The 22,650-nt window shown below is 34.9% G+C and overlaps 1 protein-coding gene across 2 annotated transcripts in view; it reads left to right on the forward strand.

Moving 5' to 3' along the window:
- Sgf29 (SAGA-associated factor 29) overlaps positions 1-20,728 on the forward strand; it is a 28,909-nt gene extending 8,181 nt beyond the window's left edge. For both annotated transcript variants that reach the window (XM_081742285.1, XM_081742286.1), the window contains exons 2-7: positions 359-512; positions 4,475-4,609; positions 6,620-6,739; positions 9,488-9,646; positions 15,154-15,382; positions 19,035-20,728. In XM_081742285.1, the coding sequence (XP_081598411.1) occupies positions 474-512; positions 4,475-4,609; positions 6,620-6,739; positions 9,488-9,646; positions 15,154-15,382; positions 19,035-19,225 (873 nt within the window). In that variant the 5' untranslated portion in view covers positions 359-473 and the 3' untranslated portion in view covers positions 19,226-20,728. The remainder of the gene's footprint in view (positions 1-358; positions 513-4,474; positions 4,610-6,619; positions 6,740-9,487; positions 9,647-15,153; positions 15,383-19,034) is intronic.
- Positions 20,729-22,650: the final 1,922 nt, after the last annotated feature.

Below are 22,650 nucleotides of genomic sequence, written 5' to 3' on the forward strand. Positions count from 1 at the left end.
ACTCAAAGATAGATTTATTGCCAACAGGAGGCATGGTGGTTCACTGTTAGTGACTCACCACTTGTAATAAGTGTCCCTGGTTCGATTCCACGCCATGTGAGTTTATGGTGGAAAACATTGTATCTATGAGTTTTATCGAGGTTCTCCCGTTTCCTACCACCTTCTCATTTCTCTTACTTTTATTGATCATTTATGTGTCTTCTGCAGCCCAAAGGATATAATCGTGGGACGTTAAGTTGAAGATCTATTTCATTTTGGACTTTCACCAGTGTGTTGACTAGTTCTTGTGTTTTTCCTATATGAAAGTGGTATTTTGATATATAAAAATAATAATCTATTTTCTTTTGTTGTATTTCAGATCTTGACTGCTATAGTCCTTATTTCGTGGGGTTATGTTATAGCAGCTGGTGTTTTCGTCTCCCAACGGCATATGTGTACAAGGTTATGAATAGGTCATAACATCGGCTAACAAAATGGCGTTTTCTGCAGACACTGCTGCCTTCCAAGTCCAGGTGAGTTTTTTTTCTTGCTTTTTTTTAATGTGTGTGGATAAACGCTGGGGTTAAAACTTGAATTATAGTCAACAAGAGCTCATTTTGGACTACATGTTGTTTGTATGATGCAAATGCACTACTTGTTTTTTCCTTTAATTTTTTTTTAAAAAAAGAAAAAAAGTATTTGAGAAATATCAGACTTCAACGAACAATATTTATGCTCTGCTGTGATACTTACTATTCTATTCTCTTTAATCCCAGTGCGATGAATTAAGTTAATCTTATCCAGACTTATTTTATATTTGATTACGACAGTGATTATTGTGAAACACTAGACTTATATTTTACAAGTCGAAAACTTTATGTATCGGCAGACTTATTCCGTGTACTTAAAGAAAAGAAGAGAAAAATTTTTAAAAAGAGGGAATTTAAAATATGGCATAATTTTCAGTATTTTGTATCTAGTTTTTCTCTCAAATCACTGAAAATTCTGTACAGATACATGTGAAAGTAGCCATTGTAATACAGTAAAGTTGTATATGTATAACTGCATGAATACAAATGGGTCTGGATAAGAAACAAATGGATCTGGATTATAATTCGAGGAAATAGTTATATACCAGCCAATGGTAAAAATTGCATTTAAATTAAAGCAGAGAAGTATAACAGAATGAAAAGAAAACATAAAAATGGAAATAAATTAAACAATAACAATATGCAATCCACTAACATAAATTAAACAAGGTGAAAGCAAGTGTAAAATCATTTGTAACGACGTTATATCTGTTACAAAGTCTTTGTAATGCATTGGCTTCCACTTCTTTCCTTTTATATTGTTATTGGATTTACGCAGAGTTTTCTGTTTCTTTTGCATCATGCAAATAGTTACTTTTCAAACTCTAAGACAACCCTAAAATAAGAAAAACTAATTTCGCCCTTAATATCCCTAATGCGTTTTATGGTAATGTTCCTGTTTCCAATATATGATTAATTACGTGTGCGAAAGACTTGGGAGCCAACACCAAGTTTTCCAATGCTCCTATATTTCCTACATTTTAACGAAACCTCCTATATTTTTGTGGCATTGCTACTTCCACTTGTGAAAATAACATACGGAAATAAAGTGTGGGTGGTTGGAGGACCTTTTATCTCCACAGTAGGGCGGTTGAATGGTGACTCTTCTGTTTTGTCCTTTCCTGGTCATTGTCTATTACCTATTTCATCCAGGAGTGCCGTTGTTTATTTGGGGGCGCTGATGTAGTCAACAGTGAGTCATGCGCCGCCTGTCTCTGTATTGGCGAGTGTTGCTAATGCACAGTATCGGAAACAAACTGAACAAAACGTCACGTTTTAACACAAGGTACGGAACATGTTATGAAACGTGCTACATCCTAAAAACATGAAATATATGTACATTAGGGTGATGACTTTTTGAGTTTTTTTTTTCTGAAAAAAATATTTCCTGTAGCATGAAGGAATGAACTTTTATCTATCCATGACTAAAATGGCGTTGATTCCACTGTAATATTGAAAAAGGTCACGCACAAACCACTTTGAAATGTTATGTAGGCCATATTAACAACATTTATATGTAACTTGTGGCGACCTACTTATTATTATTATTATTGATTACAAGCTGACCCTTTCATTTATTAATCTGGCGACGAATGGGGTTTAACAGGTACGAAAAGTGAAGGTTAGATGCAGATATATGTCGAGTTCACTGTAAAGAAATCCTTGTATTATTTCGCGAGCTACATTGCACTCTCCCACTGATTATAATTGAGCATATACCGGTAATATTTTGTCTGTTTTTTTCATATTGTGTAATTGTTATTTGCTTGTTTTTAAATAAAATATATGAAAACCCGATAACAGGTTCTTTAATTTGTAACTTATTTAATGTTTACGTTAAGGCCTTTTCTATTTCTCTTGCGGAGTAGAAGACATGTTCAAGAAGAGTTCTTCGAACACGGAGAACAAGGAAACCTGGACAAAGAACTTAGTCCGGTTTCATGCACCGTCAAGAAGATGCAACTTGGAATTTTACGAAGCACTCTTGATGAACGGAGTCGCATATTTTTTGAATCCACTGCCAATGAACGGAGAGAGAAGATCGGTATAATTGCTGTGGATCTTAAAACCCTATGGAGCAAAATATTGAACTTCCCTATATATCTCATCAAGCCATTTGTGCAAAGTTAGAAAACCTTCTAAAAGAGCATGAGGCTGCAGAAAGAAATAAAACTTTGATTCATTGAATGAACTATCTGATGTGACGAAAGTGAAAGGTGAATGGATGTGTAAAGAGGATAAAAACCTCTACAAACTGCAAATTGAAAGCAATGGTCAGGTTGGTTTTTCTACTGGCAAACCTGCTATTTGTTTTGTGTAACTGATACGCAAGCATAATTGTATTCGTTTGCAGTTTGTTTTTTGGCATGTAGTAGACCCTAGCAAGCAATGTTCGAACTAATTTTTTAAACGAGAGAAGGAAATCTTAGTACACTAGGACGGGTTAATTATTCCTATCAGTGATGCTGTGTATTTTCATTATATGAGCCGGGAATAAGCTTTCACGAGAGAGCGATTTTCCCGGCATCCGCCGTTAATTCGAACACTGGCAGCAAGCCCCGGCTTGAGAGTTCTGTGACTATGACAGAGAAATAGAGAGAGAGAGAGAGAGAGAGAGAGCGGGAGATAAATAGATGGATAGAGATATAAATATAGATAGGCTTAGAGAGAGAGAGAGAGCAGTTGAAGCAAACAATCCTTGTCAGTCACATGCCCATCGCTAACTTAAATCATGCTTGTTTCAACAAAGAGCGTACCATGTTTTTTGATAAAACGTACTGAGTTTTCAACACTGCAGATTATTGAATCACGAGTGGGCTGTCACGTCTTAGCTGCGTTCTGTTTACTTCTTAGTTTTTTGTTTTGCCACCATAAACAACGGCAATCCTATCTGAAACGGGTAGTAAAGATAATTACACCAAACAATATACAGCTAGCGCAAAAAGTATTCATACACCTACTAAATGGAACAAAAAAGAAACTAGTTTCGTCATATTCATTAAAAAGTTCAATGGAATAGTGATTTTGAAGACTAAGTGTATCAATACTTTTACACTTTCCTTATGGTCGTTGCTTAGTACTGGTGAGCTGCGTACGAAAACACTAAGAAACTCGTATAAAATTTTGAAACGAGATAATTACCCATTTAGTTATATTTAGAGTAAAATGTATGTTCATATAACAATTGGTGTAATTTCCATGTGATTTTTTTTTTTTTTTTTATTTCTACCCATTAGATAATTGAAGTATTCCTTCCACTAGGTAGAAATATTGTTATAAGTTTCTTTGTTCCTTGTTGTTTCAATGTTCCAAATGCACGAATGTTCCTTTTTCACAGCTTTACGGAACCTCCTATATTTTTCGACATGATTTCCTATATTTTTTCATTAGTATTGGAAAGCCTGTAACATTATTTTGGAGATAGTTCGTCAAAAATGAAGATAGCCCATCAAATGTTTCTCTACATATTAATTACATCTCCATTTAGAAATATGTAATATTATTAATAGTTTTGCTTCAAGTTCAAACTCTTCAGTGATTATTAAATTTCAGAACTTTTGAGTCCCTCCTGGAATCTTGATCACGAAGCATAAAAATGCACTTGACTCAGAGCATCTGCGTCACACGGTGAAGTATTTCTACACCTCTTTTTCCATGCGAGTCAGTGACTAGATCTCCTGAGGAAAAACGAAAAGCTTGAAAGAGTAGAAATCGCTCAGAAGTTTGAATTTTGAAGTGGAAGAGAGAATTGGTTTCAATGCAGTTTTTTGTTCGTTTTGAAATAACATAAACAGAATGGTAACAGTTTTTTGTTCCTAGTAATTAGTATTTGAGCCGTGATGTATAATGAAATCAGATTACCGAATATGCATTTGTAGATCTAATTCCTTTACTTTATTTTTCAGGAAAGACTGAAATCTCTGTATACGCTTGTCCATCAGATCGAAGAAGAAAGAAAGCGAAGTGAACATAATTTAAACAGTATCGCCAAGGCTCATGAGAAAATCCAACAAGAGGAGAAGGTCACTCCGTATTACCAGGTACGAAGAACGTATAAATGAAGTGAACCTCACTGTTATTTAGGTTCTTCATGTTGACATGCTCAATAATGCTATATATGAGCGTCTTAAACAATCTTTCGTCTAAAATCTACTGTGAAGTTATGTCGCCTTTGAAATGATATGAGTCATTCTTTCTCCCGTGACTTGCAGATCTTTTCTTTCTACGCCCACCTTCATCGTGTGGAGGACGCAAAACCAGCAGAGTCGAAGGGTTTCACTTCCTTTCTTCTCCTGCTGGCCGCAAGAAGGTAGATACGAAGCACGTTTTTTTCTGTCACGTTAAAAGAATGATTACTTTATTCACAAGGGCTGTTCTCTGAGGCAGGCTAACACGGGAAAGAGCCAAGCCAGAACACGTGGACAAGGGGTAACATTGCGACACCCATCGTGAGTTATGCTATGTTGATGAATTTCTCATGGACATCAGTCAGGGTTGCGAAGTCCATAATAAAGTAACTAAAATTGTTCGATCACTCCTTTTCCCTATGCAGTAATAAATGTCCATAATTATTTTTTATTAATTATTTTTGTTCATATTAATTGGGAAGGCATGCGGCTTTGTGATTACGTTACAGAGGCGTTCCTGGAACATGGTAATTCTTATCCTAAATCTTGATTTATATTCCTTCCTTCCAGCTCGGTAACCTCCAGTTTTCAAATAGTTTTGAATTACGGAGAAAGACCTGCCCATTCTACTGTTGCTGGATTGACTTAATTGTCTACTTGAGAACGAAGCAAAAGAACGAACTACAGAAAGAGTTTCCATAATTTTGCGCACTAATATTATTCAATGTAAGATAAAAATTGCTTACCTTATTGTTTTATTCATTTTATTTTTTAAAATTATTTTTTCTTGTTCTTTTCTCCAATATTTCGTACTTTTAATGCCTTCTGAGAACTACCAAGGAAAATATTTCTTAAAAAATCTCGAACTGCTCCTTTACGACATGTCTTTGTGTTCTTTTCAGTCCCGGTAAAGAAGTACTCTTAAATGTATAATTATTAAAACTATTTGATGACTAAACCAATGGAAACAACACTGAAAAACGCTAAATGTAACCATATTTGATTTTTGAATCGCCATGTTCCCATTACCAAAAACTTTCTGAATATGTAAACTTGTTTAACACTTATTGAGTCCTGCGGGTATTTTGATGCCTACTATATGTTCCTGTGACGAGGAAAAGATACAAAATAACTGCACAATAAGGTAAATAAGTTATTTTACATTCATTAATTTCTAGTTGTGACTGTCTGGAAATATCAGACCAAATGTGGGAGGACAGAATGGCTTAGTGGTAGAGCGCTCATCCGTAATGCGAGGGATACCTGTGTCGATCCCAGGCTATGTGAGTTGGTGGACAACGTATCCATAGGTTTTCTCGGAGTTTTCCTGTTTCCTTTCACATTTTCATTCCAGTAATTCTTTCATAATCACTCGCTTTCATTAATTGTCTCCTTTAGCCTTAGCCTACACGGCACAAACGTGGGTCATGGAAGAAAGAAAGAAAAAAAAAAAAAAAAAGAGAGAGACCATGTTAGGTCTTAATTATTGGCATCTTTAATAGTGAGAATTGTTAAGATTTTCATGTGCGCGAAAATCCAGTAGAAAATTAAGAAATTAAATATTATGTAAATCTTCAATATAAAGACAGTAATCTACACTTACACAGAAGTTACGATTTGTATGAAGAAAGAAGAAAAAAAGATAAAGGTAATAAATTCGACATTATTTTAGCACTACCATCACAAATTGATATATATGACTCGTTAACATATATTAATATACTTCAGTATATTATTTATTTATTTCATTTTTAGCCTAACATATATAAATCCTATAAAGGCGACCTTCGTTTCATCCAGACACACATCTAATCAAAGCTTCCCCAAACCTGGATTTTTTGCTACACTGTTGTATATTGAATATGTATTGAAAACATATTTAAAAAAGCCCTTTTTTCTGATTGCTTTTCTTGTTGATAACAGAAGCTGAAGAGTCTTTACACAGCGGCGATAGCAGACGCAGAAAGGGAAGAGGAGTTAATCAGGAAGGCTCTGACAAAAGTCAATGAAATACGTTCGATCAGGAATGAAAGACGAATTCAGGTAAGTAAAGCAGGTCAATATTATAGATTAATGCCAATCTTGTTATTTGTGTTACTTAGAAGATATATATATATATATTATATATAAAGTACTTAATTTAGGTATTCATAAAAAAGATAACCAGTTATGTATCTAAAAGTAAACTGTGCCGAAGGAGGAAGAGATCAAAGAACTAATAAGAATTCTGTTACAGGTAATTCACTTCACTGCTAGAGACAGTCCACCCACTCCTTGAAACTTATTCCTTTAAAAAATATACTTAGATAGAAGAAAATGGCATTCCTACTACCGACAATATAAATAATTTCTTCAAATAAGAATTTTAGATTTCCAAAATATGAGCTAAGAAATAAATTATATGTACAGTATATATTTTTTTAAAAAATCGTTAAGTCTATAGCAAAATTTATACCGTTTAAAGTCAGAATGTTTCTAATAGACTACCATTACCTGATTTTAAAAATATACATAGAAATATAAATAACAAGGTTAGTCTATATACGGGGCTTGTCAGAAAAGTGGACACAAACACATTTGCATGTTAGGGGATAAATGTGTACCAAAGTTGGCAACACTAGCAGTAATCTTGATCCATACGACAACGATTGGGCGTGATTCGTCATTGTTGTGCTAAGTCTTGTGCGAGGAGCACGCGTTGGAAATGGCAGTGGCAATACGAAGTGCGCAACTTGATTAGGTTTTTGCAGGCACAGGGAAAGCGTCCAACGAATACTAATGTCTGTGTACCGGAACGTAATGAATCGGCAAAATGTGACGAAATGGTTGCCTTACCTTCACAGAAGATCGGTATGATATTTTCGATGAAGATATTCACAACATGATCCCAGATACAGGCGCCGCATTTTTATGATTCTGTGATTCAGAAACTTGTTCTGCGTTTGAACAAGTATTTGGACAATTTATTTTATTTATTTATTTCGACTTATTTTTACATATCGAAGTTAAGGCTATATAAAGCGTTATCTAACACCTAAACATGATACAAAATTGAAAAATCAAAGAATATAGTTAACAATAGCAAAAGAAAAAGTTAAAAAGTAAAAAAAAAAAAAAAAAAAAAAAATGGTGTGTATGTGGAGAAATAGCCTCTGTCTGTAGCAGTGTTTCCATTGTAGCTTCCTTTGCGTCCAATACATTTAATGTATATCATATTTTCCGTTTGTATCTTTACCTTCCTGACAAGCCTCTTAGTAAAGAGTATATGCGTACCGCATATAATTTCAGCCAAATACTAATTTACCTTGTAATATATAATTCTAGATCATATCTTGATAGTACACTTTCAGTGTAGCTTCCTTCAAATACAACTTTAGTAAAGAATACAAGTACTAAAGATTTGAGGATTAGTTAGGTGGTTCCAGGTTCTATTTGGTAAGGCACAAAATTGTTGGTGTTGATGTGGCGTTCTGTGATAGGGGGCTAGTGCATTAAGGTGACACGAAATCCGTCTAAAGACTGACCAAGGATTTAAATGCAGTAGAGAGGTCTTCTGGGGACAGGAAAGCGTGAACAGGAAAGCGGGAAACCACTCTTTGTAAAATTTGTTTATGGCTATAATGTTTTTAAAGAACAGTTTGTACTGTATTTCGAATGTTGTAAATACTTCTTTCAATGCATCCTTTTTGGAGTGTAGTTTCTTGGATAGTATTGGGTATATTATTTTTCTTCGCAAACTAATCAAATACGTTCAGAAATACCGTCTTTTACTTTTAAAATTTGCCCTTTTACCTTGTGACAATTGCTAAAACCACATTTCGTACTATGAAAATGAACCTCACTACTATGCGAAAACAAAAATGTATGAAGAAAATAGTTTTTGAAAGCACTGCACATTTGCACTGGAAGAATTTGTTATTGTCGCAAGATTTTTTTCTTCCTCACGATTGAATATCTCATGTAGTGTATCATATCGCTGTACAAAATTAAATTTTTGAGTGCATAAGTTACCAGTGCAAACATTTAGTAGTCAAATTGAATAAACTTTAAAATAATTGTTGATGTTGAATATCCAGTGTAAAATTGCCTCTGAGCTGTATCTGGTGATTGTTAAATAAATAAATAAATAAAAGAAAAACTTAAGGTGATTTTGGGGAGGTCACCAGTCAGGCCGTTCAACAAGATACCACTATAAAACAATAAAGGTTATTCATTACTCTTTAACATATTTTGAAAATGTTAGCACCACAGGCAGGTACACAGTTTTTTTTTTTTTTTAAAAGTCAAAAGGTTTTTTTTTTGGGGGGGGGGGTCCAAATTCAATATAAAGGTAAATGATGTTAAAATTTGTTAGATCTCCTAAAATTACACTAAATTTACAAAAATAGTCGGAATTTCTGGAGGAGATTCGGACCCGCAGGACCCACTCCCTGCGTACGTGTTACCAGGGTACTTTAAAAACAAGATTCACACTTTTCGTCATATTCTGTACACTTTATAAATGTGTGTTCTCAAAAGCTTTCATATTTTATTAATTTTCGTGTCTGTTGGAGATCATCTAGTATTATTAGAATGTGAATTTACATAACAAAAAATGAGAAATCCTAAGAGAGTGAAACATGTTAAACTGGCCTCCTGATTTATTAGGTTGCATATGTGAGGAATTTTCGAAGATATGGCATGTGCCATAAATACTCCGTATGTTGGCCAGTCCTGTAAAGGCGTTCTTGCGAAATTAAACTGTATTAACTGAGGTTTTACTGTAGTTTTCTTGTACATTTTTTATTCCAGGCAAGAAATGCTGGAAACAAAGAGACCATTCGGCGTGGAGCATTAATGAAAATGCTACAAAATTCTGCTCAGACGTTGCCTTTATGGGTGGGCAAACCAGGAGAGAAAATTCCGCCATTGTGTGGTGCTGTACCTGCAGATGCCAATTACATAGCGAAGGTAGGACCGTGGCTTTTCTATTTGCATGTTATATATGTATGTATCTATGACCGTTTGTATTAATCTACTCTTCTTGAGTGCAATGGTTAAGAGATGTCAGTTTTCCTTTTTAATTTTCAGATTAATGAACATTTCATATGCGTATTCTCCAGAACTGCTAAGAACTTGTCATCCAAGCTTTTATAGTATGTATGGCTGTGAAGTCGGGGGCAGTTTTTTTAGGTGGGGGGGGGACTTTACAGTATGTATAATGAAAAAGTTCTCACTATGACTAGGAACTGAGAATCCTAGTCATTCTCATACTTCCGTGAATTGGAATATGGGATCATTCTTCTTATATTGTGCAGTGTTTTCTTCTGTTCCCTTAAATTGTGACAGCAGTCCAAACTGCCGTCGCACACAATTTTGGAGTCAATGTTACAGAGCAGCGTTTCTCAAATTTTTTGCGGCAAGGCCACCTTTATTAGTCAGAATGTTCTACCGATCATCCTACTTTTGTTTCCTTTGGAAGATTTTTTTTTTTCTTTTTCAATATCAGCATATACCAGCATTATATATGTGTTTATTTATGTGTATTTTAAAATAGTATTGATAGCAATTCCATTGGTATTAACAAAAAGAAAATACATACACACTGGATCTTCGAGAAGGAATCGTGACGTTTCTTGGGGCTACTGAGCAAGAGAATGGTATTTGTGTGGTGTCGCCGTTTTGTTTGGCGACTCGCATAGGGTATACAGTGCAGCGACAAACGCAGCACTACCAAAATCGATTATACTGTAACAAAAAACATGTTAAAATGCGTTTGCATGTTACTATGTTTCTATGTGTGCACTATTTACAGTAAGACACGTCCAGGTGATAATTAGTTTCACATCAAACCCTGTTGAGCATGTCTGGCGTAAGACTACCAATTGACTTATTGGTATTTGCTTCACGTAGATTACATTATTTATTTTAACACGGTACACAATGTCTTTATAAGAACCCACAAGAAAAAAAAATCAACGTTGTGAGGTCACGGGCTTCTTGGAGAGCAAGAAACTGGTACTTGACGTCCAATCCATTAATCTCCAAATTGAACACCCAAAGTACATGAAGCAATACGAGCAAAGTGAGAGGGTGCCCCATCGTACTGGAAGATAATTTTAAAGATAGGTGTTTCCATAGCTTAATTTGTGGGAAAACAAACTGTTGCAACAAACAATCATCCAAGTACTGTACAGCAGTCTCACTATTTTTTTGTCGAAGACTCTGTATATGTATTACTTTTAGTAATTGAAGTGTCAAAGATAAAGATGACGATATAAAAGACAGTTTTTACGAAGAAGTGGAACGGATATTTGACCAACTCCCGCAATACCATCTGAAGATTCTATTAGGGGATTTCAATGCGAAGGTAGGACGAGAGGATATTTTCAAAACGATTATAGGGAACGAAAGTCTGCATAAGGAATGTAATGACAACGGTGTTAGACTCGAACTTTGCAACATCCAAAAACCTAATCGTGAAGAGTACAAAATTCCCACATCGCGACATTCATAAATACACTTGGACATCACCAGACGGGAAAACACATAATCAAATTGATCACGTTTTAGTAGATAGAAGAAGGCAATTTAGCATAATTGATATCCGGTCGTTTAGAGGGGCTGATTGTGACACTGATCACTACCTGGTTGCAGCGATAATACGAGAAAGATTATCGTTGAATAAAGGTAATATTCATTGTTCGAAAACGGAGAGATTCAATTTAAAGAAATTAGAAGAGGGCCAGGTAAGAGAGGAATACCAGACTGAAGTTTCGAATAGATTCTCGGCTTTAGAAGATTCGGAGTGCACTAGTGTTGAGGATACCTGGATTGAAATTAGAGATAGCATTAAAATTTCAGCAAAAGAAAAATTGGGACACGCGGAAATACGTAGGAACAAACCATGGTTCGACCAGGAATGCATTAAACTAACAGAGAAGAGAAAAAGGCAAAATTACGTTGGCTACAAAATCCGAATGAAATAACTACACAAAATTTCGCCGATATCAGGCGGGAAACTTCCAAAACTTTTAGAACAAAGAAACGCGATTTTTTGAAAGCTAAAATTAAGGAACTTGAAGATAATAGCAAAAATAAAAACATCCGGGACATGTATAAGGGGATCAGCGGATTTAAGAAAGGCTTTCAAGCTCGTGCTTATATACTAAAGAAATCTGACGGTAGAGTTCTCACTGATACGGATAGCATCTTAAATAGATGGAAAGATTTCTTTGACGATTTGCTTAACACGCAACCTAAAACTAGTGGGGATGGAGAAAGGGAAATACACACCGCAGAACCGTATAATCCAGAACCCAACCAAATAGAAGTAGAAATCACTGTAAAGAAATTAAAGGAACACAAATCTCCGGATATAGATGAAATTCCGGCTGAGTTAATTTTAGCTGGAGGCGAAAAATTGTGGAACAAGATACACAAACTCATTCTCCTTATCTGGAACAAGGAAGAATTGCCAAAAGAGTGGAAAGAATCAATCATTGTTCCAATTCACAAGAAAGGCGACAAAACTGACTAATAATTATCGAGGCATTTCTCTTCTGTCAACATCCTATAAAATCCTTTCAAATATTCTATTAGCAAGATTGACCACATATGCAGATGAAATTATTGGAGATCATCAGTGCGGATTTAGACGAAATCGATCAACTATCGACCAAATATTTACCATTCGCCAAATACTCGAAAAAAGGTGGGAATACAATACCCCGGTACATAAACTATTTATTGATTTTAGAAAGGCGTACGACTCGGTAAGAAGAGAAATATTACACAACGTTCTTACAGAACTTGGAATATCAAGAAAGCTAATTAGATTAATTAAAGATATGTTTAAATGAATCCCAAAGTAAAGTCCAGGTAAGAGAATTTTTGTCCACGAGCTTTCACATTGAAAATGGCCTGAAACAAGGAGATGCATTGTCGCCATTATTATTTAACTTTGTTCTGGAATACGCTATAAGGAAAATCAAAGATAGCAACCAGGGCCTAGAGTTGAACGGTATTCACCAGGTTATGGCACATGCTGATGATGTAAATTTAATAGGGGATGATAGGAGAACAATAGAAAGAAATACAGAGAAAACTAAATGCATGGAAGTGCGTCGGGACCGTAATACAGCAAATTATGGATGCGTTAAAATATTAAATAATACTTTTGATAAAGTGGCTAGTTTCAAATATCTAGGATCAATATTAACAGAGGAAAATCATATTCACGAAGAAATTAAATGTCGTCTAAAAGCAGGGAATTCGTGTTACTATTCGGTTCAAAATCTCTTGTTGTCGCGAATTCTGTCGAGGAATCTGAAGCTTAAAATATACAAAACGATAATCATGCCTGTTCTGTATGGTTGCGAAACATGGTCGCTTACTCTGAGGGAAGAACATAGACTGAAAGTATTTGAGAACAAGATCCTGAGACGAATATTCGGACCCAGGAGGAACGGGAATGGGAAATGGCGGAAACTTCATAACGAGGAACTACATAATTTATACGGTTTACCTAACATTGTTAGGGTCGTCAAGTCTAGGAGGCTTAGGTGGGCGGGTCATGTAGCTAGAAAGGAAGAAAGTAGAAAGCTTTGAAAGTCTTGACTGGAAGACTAATCGGAAAACGACCATTAGGAAGACCCAGACGCAGATGGGAGGACAACATTAAGATGGATCTCGCAGAGATTGGAATACAAAGTAGAAACTGGATCCAATTGACTAAGGATAGAAGTCAGTGGAGAGCTTTTGTGAACGCGGCATTGAACCTCCGGGTTCCATAGACCATAGAGTTAGTTTAGTTAAATGAAGTGTCAAAACTATTTCATAATAATACATCTATGTAAGCGATTAGAATTTGTACAATCTGTACCTATTTGTGATTTTCAGCTATAGCATGTTATACGCAGTTTACTTGAATTTGATATTTTATCTCTTATAACTAATGTTTAATCTAAGGGAAGCATAAGAGCAGTCTTCGAGGACCACATTTTGAGAAACCTTGTTTTTAGTAGAAGTGCAATTGTCCGATAATTTTCCTTTCATAATCAACTTTCGAGCAATTCAAATAAAGTCTCCTTTGGCTTAAAACAGACCATATTTCGGTTTTCTTGTGGAAATTCGTACTGAAATTGTTTCAACAATAGTGTTAGGGAGTCCTAACAAGGAATTTCGAAATGGGAGGGGAAAATAGAAAAAGTAGCATCAAGCACTGTAAAAGATTAGTTGTTTCGCCTTCAGCCCTGTGTACAGTATAGCTTAAAATCGTGCTTAATTAAAAGCTCTGATTCTGTATTTATCCTAATAACAACGTGGCTTTTAAGTTGCAATAAAATCGTCACAATAGTTTTAAAACTGCAAGTTGGCTGCACGCTATCGCCATCTATTGGCATCAAGCCGGTAACGACACCTATTATCTTAACTATATACTATTATAAATTTGCGTTACACACAGACTGAGATCTTGTATTCTAAATAGTGTCACTATAAACTCTTTCGCTGTAAGTAGGGTCATCAGTAGAATAATAATTACGAAAAAAAAAAGAAAAAATAAATAGCAGGAAAGTAGCTCTGAAACATTCAGGTTGACAGAGCCATCTTGAAATATAGTCAAATGATAGTGAGATAATTTATTGAAAGAAAGAAAAAAGAAACTAATGCAACGTGCTGATTCGTCAACATTCTTAATAAAACGTAAAATATACAATATAAATTTTTACAGAAACTTGTTTCCATTTTTAGTACTGATTTAAGAAAAGAGTACTGCTAATTTGAAGTATTTTTAGAGAAATACGTAAATGTAAGTGAGTAAGAAAAATAAAAAAGAGTAACTACATGTTTTGTAATACGTGATGTGACATTCACTTATATGCACGAAGTGGTTCTGATTGTTTGATTAGATTCACGGAACAGGATTTAGTGATACTTGTCCAGTGGCACGAATTAAAATGAACAATTAACTGGCTGGAGCCCAATTCTTTAAGTTTTAGAAGTCAGTTTTCAGTTTCGAATTTCTTGTTTTAATATGCGAAGTTTAAAATATATGTCTTTGGAAACCGTTTTCACCTTTCGTTGCAGTGAGTAATAGTTCGAGAAAAACTTATTTTTCAAGTGTATTAAAAAAAAAATAATAATAAAAAAATAAAAAAAAAAAACTTTTTTCGTTTTGTGGACGAAGTGATCTTTACAAGGAAAAACAAAAAAAGGATTGATTGTTTTGATACATGAATTAAATTCAATATATCCCAACTTCAAAATTACCAAGAAAGAAGAAATAACAGTATTAATTTTCTTGACTTGTAGAAACGAAAGAAAGTTCTCAATTTGAGTTTACAGGAAAGATTCTTTAGGTATCCAATACGTTAATTCCTCGTCGTCATAAAGCCAACGTTATCGGAATTTTTTTCTTTCTTTTGTAATTATTTATGTATTTGCAGAATAATAATAAATCTGTTGTTTATTTGCAGGTTGGTGACATGGTGGCCGCTCTTGTGAAGGGTCCGGAGGAGGATGAAAACTGGATTTTGGCCGAGGTTGTCTCTTACAATACAAGTACAAATAAATATGAAGTGGATGACATAGATGAGGAGCAGAAGGATCGACACACGTTGAGTCGCCGGCGAGTGGTTCCGTTGCCATTGATGAGGGCAAATCCTGCCACTGATCCACATGCCTTATTCCCTAAAGGATCCATTGGTAAGTATTCTCCTCTTCTGTTTTACTGTATCCATTAGGTTTTTCAGAAAAATTCAAATGCCATCTATCTCAATCAGTGTTCGAAGTGGAAAAAAAGCAGAGGCGATATGTTCCATCTAAATGCTGAAATACAGTGAGAGTATGTTGCCTATAAGATTGCATTTCTATTCATAATGACTAAAAACCACTGGAGAGCTTCTGTTTAGTTATCGAAAAAAAAGGGGGGGGAGGCATGGAGAGACTTTGATTCCTAGCCAACAACTTTCTAAAATAAATAAATTAAATTAAATTAAAAATATATCCTCTTATGCTCTATTATTCAGAATTATACACTAAAATGCTCACAAATCGAGTTTTTATATTAACAATTTCCTGTGGAAAAGGTCCTGGATCCCCACTCGACTGAGGGATATTCCTAATCCTCGGAAGAATCACTCCCACAGCAGACAATACCTAAATCCGCCAATGCTCATAACACGGCATTTATATGCATTAAGGCAAGAAGACACTACATACATAAGAAAGAAACAGTTCAATATGACACATCAAAATATAAACTAGTTGAACTTCTTTGAAGACACCCCATTTTAAAAACAAAAGTTAGGAAAAAGATGTCTGTGTTGTCAGCTTAGAAATTATTTCTTCGTAAGAATAGACGTTATTTATAACGGAAGACTTTGAATAGTTCCATAAATATGGTATGGAGTTTGGGAAAGTGGATGATAGACAAACTTAAAAAAGAATTATGAATTATTTAAATGTAAACAATTAGAAGTATTAATTAAAGGAGCAGTTCGAGTTAAAAACAAGTTTGGTGCAATAGAAAGAGAAACAAAAAATAACGAGACCCGTATTTTTTTATATCTTGATAGGCCTTCTCGTTCAGCTTCTACAGGCATTTGTTTTTGATGAATCGTAAATGCTGACGTCATTGGTGGGATACGTGAGAAACTCAATGTGAGTCAGCAACCACTCTCTTGCACGCAGCTGATAAACCTTTAATAGTGCATTGGATTTAATAGATTGTGTTTTGGATTTGTTAGCAGTCTTGCTCTGTGTTGAATTCTTGAGGGAAGTTTTTGTTAGTTGTTTTTCCTATAGCATTAGTATAAAAAAAAAGAGTAGAGAGAGAGAGCAGTAATTACGTTTGTTGTGCGAAACAGTGTTTCTTCCAGACATGTTTTTAGTGTGGCACTGTCTCCCAGAGCTCTGAGAAAATCCCCGGAGGAGACTAAAATAATACGTCTATAATGTAATAAATATAATAATATTGTGTAAAAATAATGTGCCTCTCCGAATACTAAGTGTCCCTTCCCCCCCGCCAGATTTTATTTTATTTTATTTATTTTTTTTTTCTGAAAGAAACACTAGTGTGAAGTACAAAACACGTGTTAGTACAGTGCGTGCTGTGTCTGTGAAGTGAAGTAGAAATGCCTAACACCTACTGTGTTTTCGGTTGTAATTCTTGTGCAATTGAAGCTGAGGACGTAAAGTATCTTTTCTTATGATTCTAAGTCGTGAGAAATCACCAGATCAATATAAATTATGGCCCAAGAAAATCAATGGGAAAAAAATGTACCAAATAAAATCACTCGTGTTCCAAACATCTTGAAGAGCCTGCCTTCGAGAAGTCAAGTTTATTGAAAGAAAAGTTAATGCCAGTGGCGGATCTAGGCTAGGGCCGGTGGCCTAGGCCCCCCAGTTTTTGAGTGACAAAATTGATTTAAGCTATTATTTAGATATTTTTGAAAGTTTTTAGTAAACATAGTCTGGGTTCTGACTCCCCCTCCCTGAGTTTTTACCGTCTAGATCCACTTCTGGCTAATGCCAGGAGAATTATTTACACGCAAACTGAGAAAGAATGTTGTTCCAAGTATATTATTGAAACGTTTAAAATCTGAGCCATTGAACTAGCACCGATCTATGTCCAGTTACCAACGTACAAATATCGTACAAGACGCGATTGATGGTTGTAGTCAAGACGAGGCATTAGAGGGTAATAGAGACGATGTCACTCATGATTCTGAAGATACTGCTTTAGAAGTAAGCTATACAATGTGAATTAGGGAGTGAAATATACCGGCTTGTAGAAGGAATCAGTGGAAATGACTGTTCCTCAAGACATTGATCTATCGTTTAATTTTTCTGTATCATGTGACGATGATGATGAAACGGGTGATGAGAGTTGTTCCGCGGACAGCTATGAGAATAAAAGAAATTTAACCGGTGAAGTGTTTTTTCGTATTCTGGCAAACTTTACAGATGTTATTTCATTTTTGCCTCATATGTTACGCTCCTGTACATACCTAGAAGCACAAAATTAATAGGGTCAGCGTTAAAAATTGCAACAAAACGTGAAAATGAACATACTTATGTTTGGGAATCGAATGATTAAAGAAAAGGTACTTAGGTGTTGCAGCAATCTCGTCCGCCATCTATTGACACATTGGTTTCGATTTTTTTTTTTTTTTTTTTTTTTTTTTTGAAACGCTGAACTCATGCTTTATAGGATACGTTTGATAATATTATAAAAACGTTTGTACAGCCCACCATCAGATATCATTTTCTACATGCAGATGATATTTGTAAGTCTTTGCAATCAGTTCTGGAAAAGGAAACCGCACTTAGAACGTGCCACCGCACCTCTCACAAACGAAATGCTTGGCACTGTGTAGTATGTAAGCCTGCTCTCGCTCGTTGCCCACCTATGACGTCATCACAAGATCTTTCTTCCTCTGTTACTCGCTAACGACTGAATGTATCGCGATCAAACAAACACCATTCCTTTTAGAATTTTCAACTCTACAAATGGAAATAAATTGTAAAAAATGCATTTCTAAGTCGAACTGCTCCTTTAAGCACAATTTTAACCTATGTTACATGGTTTCTTAACATGTGGTACGCGTGCTGCCGCTAAATGATATAGTGAAAAAAGGTTGATAGACCCTTGCTGTGGTGCACAGCGGGCCGAAGCCTCTAGGGGAGAATTAGCGTATTCGTTCGTAAGAATATAATTTCCATAAAACTTCTATTTAAACAACAACCGATTTTTTTTACACACCAGATCCTCTATAGGTGCGAAAATCTCTTGTTTCCTCCTTTCATCAGTATATATGAAATCACAACCGTCATAAGGTGCCCGGTATATGGACACAGGATTGTCCAATCACAGCAGGGGTGTGTGGTACAACCTTCTTGGTCCGAATGAGAGCACCAACCTCGAGAGTGAGAGAGTGAATGGCTGTTCTGGGAAGCAAAGTGGGTGGCGTAATGGTTAACGTATCGGCACGGTATGCAGGAGGTCCCGGATTCGAGTCACGGTCCAGTTAGTCACTTTTTCACTCTTCGTGTGTTATGGATTGCACGATTGATTATAATCGGTTGTAGCGAGCCAGTTTTCTGATATTATCCAGAAAAACTTCAGAAACTTTCATACTTAGTAGTCTCATTTCTTAATTTTACCCCCCCCCCCTCCCGCGCAAAAAGAAAAAAAAACTTTTTAGTGTATAAAAGGATTATTTTTGAAATTTGTTCGGTTGAGAATCCTCTGTGTTCTTCAAGGAGCGAAAAGCTTGAAACTATACCACACAACTTATTAAATTTTTACTTGAGTATGCAATAAATTGTATTTTTTTTTCTTTCTTCATTTCAGTGATGGCCTTATATCCCCAAACCACATGCTTTTATAAGGCTGTAGTAAACCAACTTCCAGCTACGGCAACCGATGAGTATGAAGTGCTTTTCGAGGACCCCTCGTATCCAGATGGCTATTCACCAGCACTTACAGTAGCTCAACGATATGTGATCTCCATCAAAGACAAAAAGAGCAAAAAAGATCAATAACAGACATGGTTTGCGTTATTTTTTTTAGTGGACAGCTATTTTATAATGATCTCAGTTAACATTCAAGTGCGAAAAGTTGATGATAATCTGATAATTGTATCAGTAGTCACAGTGAGAAGTGGACTTCATTTTACCTTTGGTGTGTTTTATATGTGATCGTTTGTGAAAGTGGTGTGTATGTATGCCACTGATTTGAACTATTTTGTGTTTATAAAACATAATACTTCCCATATCTTCCTCTTTTCTGTTTTAAGTACTGTTATTTTCATATACATAATTTCTTCCGAAGCTGTTATTATTTCAGTGCATGGTAGGTGGTCATGCACTATATATAATACCTGATATTTGTATATGTATAGGACGGAATTTAATACGTATATTATTGTAGATTTGATTTTGTAAGAAGTCATACATTTTTCTACACTTACATACAACTTAGCTTTGTGTAGCCTTAATTTTATGAGGAAATATTAAAAAGTAATTGAATAATGTTAGAACAGACTCTATTCACTTAACGTGAGTGTGCAGTAGGTAGAGTCGACCGGAATATTAGGCTTATTTCTTGGACTTCTAAAAATAATAATTAGATAAACAGTAAATTCGAAATTAGCACTTGGTCGTTTGAAGTGGAAAAAGGCGTAGTTAAAATTTGGGATTTTATTGTAGTGCATTTTGCAGTCATGATTTTAAGTATAATGCATACAGTATGATCAAGGACTAAATTGGAGGACTGAATACACCAGTTTCAGACAATCTACTGTACTATTTTTCAGCTAATAGGGATACTGAAAGTTATGAACTATTAGTATTCTATTCACCAAGTACTGTTGATAATAGTTGTGGGATTCAGGCTGAATGTTGAACAAGATTTCTGTATTTTTGACAATAGTGATTTCAGTTGTGGTACTAGGTTTGGTAAATAATGTGGAATGAATGACACCTGAAACGTTCAAATTAATGTAAATACTATGCACCATTTTAAGTTAAAACAAGTCCTAACATAATTACTCAGTTCGGTTACGTTTCCATACTTCCTCAAATAAAACTTGACAAAGGGCCTGTCGGAACAAACGCATTGATTATGTATGTATACTCTGTGCTGACTTACAGTTCTACTACGCACAAAAACTGAACTTTTTAAAAGCAACATCAGCGCTTCCGTGTAATCCGACTGGCCAATTTATCGCAGTGTATATATTCTAAGTGACGTAAAATGATTCTTGACTAATTGCTTTGACTGAACTTAGTTTCATATAGTAAAGTCCTGTGTATATTTTTTCCGTAATATGTAATTTCTTTTCGAAATGTGAGTGTGTTTAGTTTGAAGCAGAAAAAATTCTGTTGTAAATTTATGAAATTAATTCCAAAGCATATTTTCAAATTTTTAATAAAATATTGTAAAAGACTAAAAAAAAAATGAATTTATTAAAACAATTCATTTTTTAATGTTTACATTTTTTTTAGAAATTTTATTTTTGTTTAGTAATAAATTTTAGGTTTTGATGCCATAGGTTTCAGTGACGTACTGACGTGTGGTACGTTTCGTAAACAATGACTCCTTTAAATCATAGTGTTGGGTCACCCAACAAACAAAAACAAATAACAATAGTTGAATGCTTTTTTATAGCCTTTCTAGCATTAAAAGAATAAGTTGGATTGTATAGTGTTTTTGAAAATAATTCTGTAAATAACCTCTCAAACTGGTAGCCAACATATTTTCTATGAAAAAAAAAAAAAAAAAAAAAAACGTGAATATTAACACGTGTGTTAAAGAACATGTTAGACAATAAAAAAAAAGTCCCAAGAAGGCATGTCGGGTTTGGCGCTCCATTTAAAACCACATTCATACAATATAAAAGAGGTTAAGATAATAAGTTCAGAAAAAAAGAAGAGAGAAAAAAAAAGGAAATTAAGGAATCGTTTTTTATTCATATATACAAATACAAACCTGCATTAAACCTTGATACTGTTAACATTGATCGAACTTGGGTACCTACCTTTGATGCATACTTTGAATCTAGCAACAGTGACGTAACATAGACACCGCGTTTTCTTTGATTCAGTTCATTCCTTTTTATCACTCTGTTCTGCTCATTTCTGGATCCATTTTGTACGTTACCTTTATATAGTGGTATGTATTTCTTGTTTTATTCCTTTTATCTCCTTTCCGCTTTAATCCTTTTCACCTTGCCACTGAAGAAGGAACCAGCTGAGAGTTCCGAAACGTCAAAGAAAGAAAAAAAAAGTGTTGAAACTTTCCAAGGGAGGATTCATTGGTAAGTAGCCAATTTTTTGTTAATCGTGGAACTACTTGAAACATTCAACGTGTATCCCCGGATGTAGAGGTTTTCTGGAAACAAATAGCAAATGACAAATCTCTTGAATTTTTATTTATAAAGAATATGGTATAAGAAAAGAATCTGTTTCCTTGATTTTGCATATAACGCAGCCATAATAAAGTGGTTGGGTTGCTTTCACGTTCTTTTTCAGCACCGGGACTATGAAACGCGAACTAGCTGCGTAACGTGGAGTTCGAACATGAGCTCCCACCGGCAGTAGCGAGGCTTGAGGAGAGACAGAGGAGATAGCGTCAACCTGTTAGAATTTCAAGTGCATTAAGTTTAGGTCTTTTTCTAACCTAATATATATATATACAGTGGACTCTTTTTAATTCGAAGTCCAAGGGGACACGAAAAAACTTCGAATTATCCAAAATTCGAATTAACCAACAACATTCATTTTCACATATATAACAACAAACAAACCAAAGTATTGTGCATCAAAAACATATTCATATGATGTAGACTTTACCTTTAAAGCAGCTTATTATTTGCGTGATCGAATATCGCAAACTAACAAACGACATTGACTCCACATAATTCAAACTACGTGTACAATGGAAAATATATTTACGTACAACACTACAACATACATTGAATAGCCCAAACAATTAAACACCAGTAACAATTTGAATATTCTGTTCTCAATTTAAGAAGTCGTAAACTCATTTGCTTAAATTTGATTGTTTTTGTACGGTCAATAAATCTTGAATTTCATGTACTGCGTGGAATATGATATTAATAACATTTGGTTGACTTTATCAATACTTCATCTTAAATTTTCAATCAATTCTGAAACAAGATGAGACTGGCACACGTTCTCTATCTTTACTTCTTCCCCAACTCACCTTCATCTTTATAATTAGATAGATTTTCTATTTATCTTTTGTATTACTTTTCCTTATGGCTGCATCTGGATAACTGAAAACACGTTAAAACTGTATTTCTCTGTTTGCATCTGTCCAACATTAACAATTTTCAACTGTATTTACTTCGAATTATCCAAAACATAGGTTCAAAAGTTCGATTTATCCACGATTTTTTTACTATTGTTTTCAATACAGTTTTCAAGGGGAATGGACTTCT

Source organism: Thermobia domestica, chromosome 16, assembly GCF_964235325.1.
Source record: "Thermobia domestica chromosome 16, izTheDome1.hap1.1, whole genome shotgun sequence".
Taxonomy (NCBI): Eukaryota; Metazoa; Arthropoda; class Insecta; order Zygentoma; family Lepismatidae; genus Thermobia; species Thermobia domestica.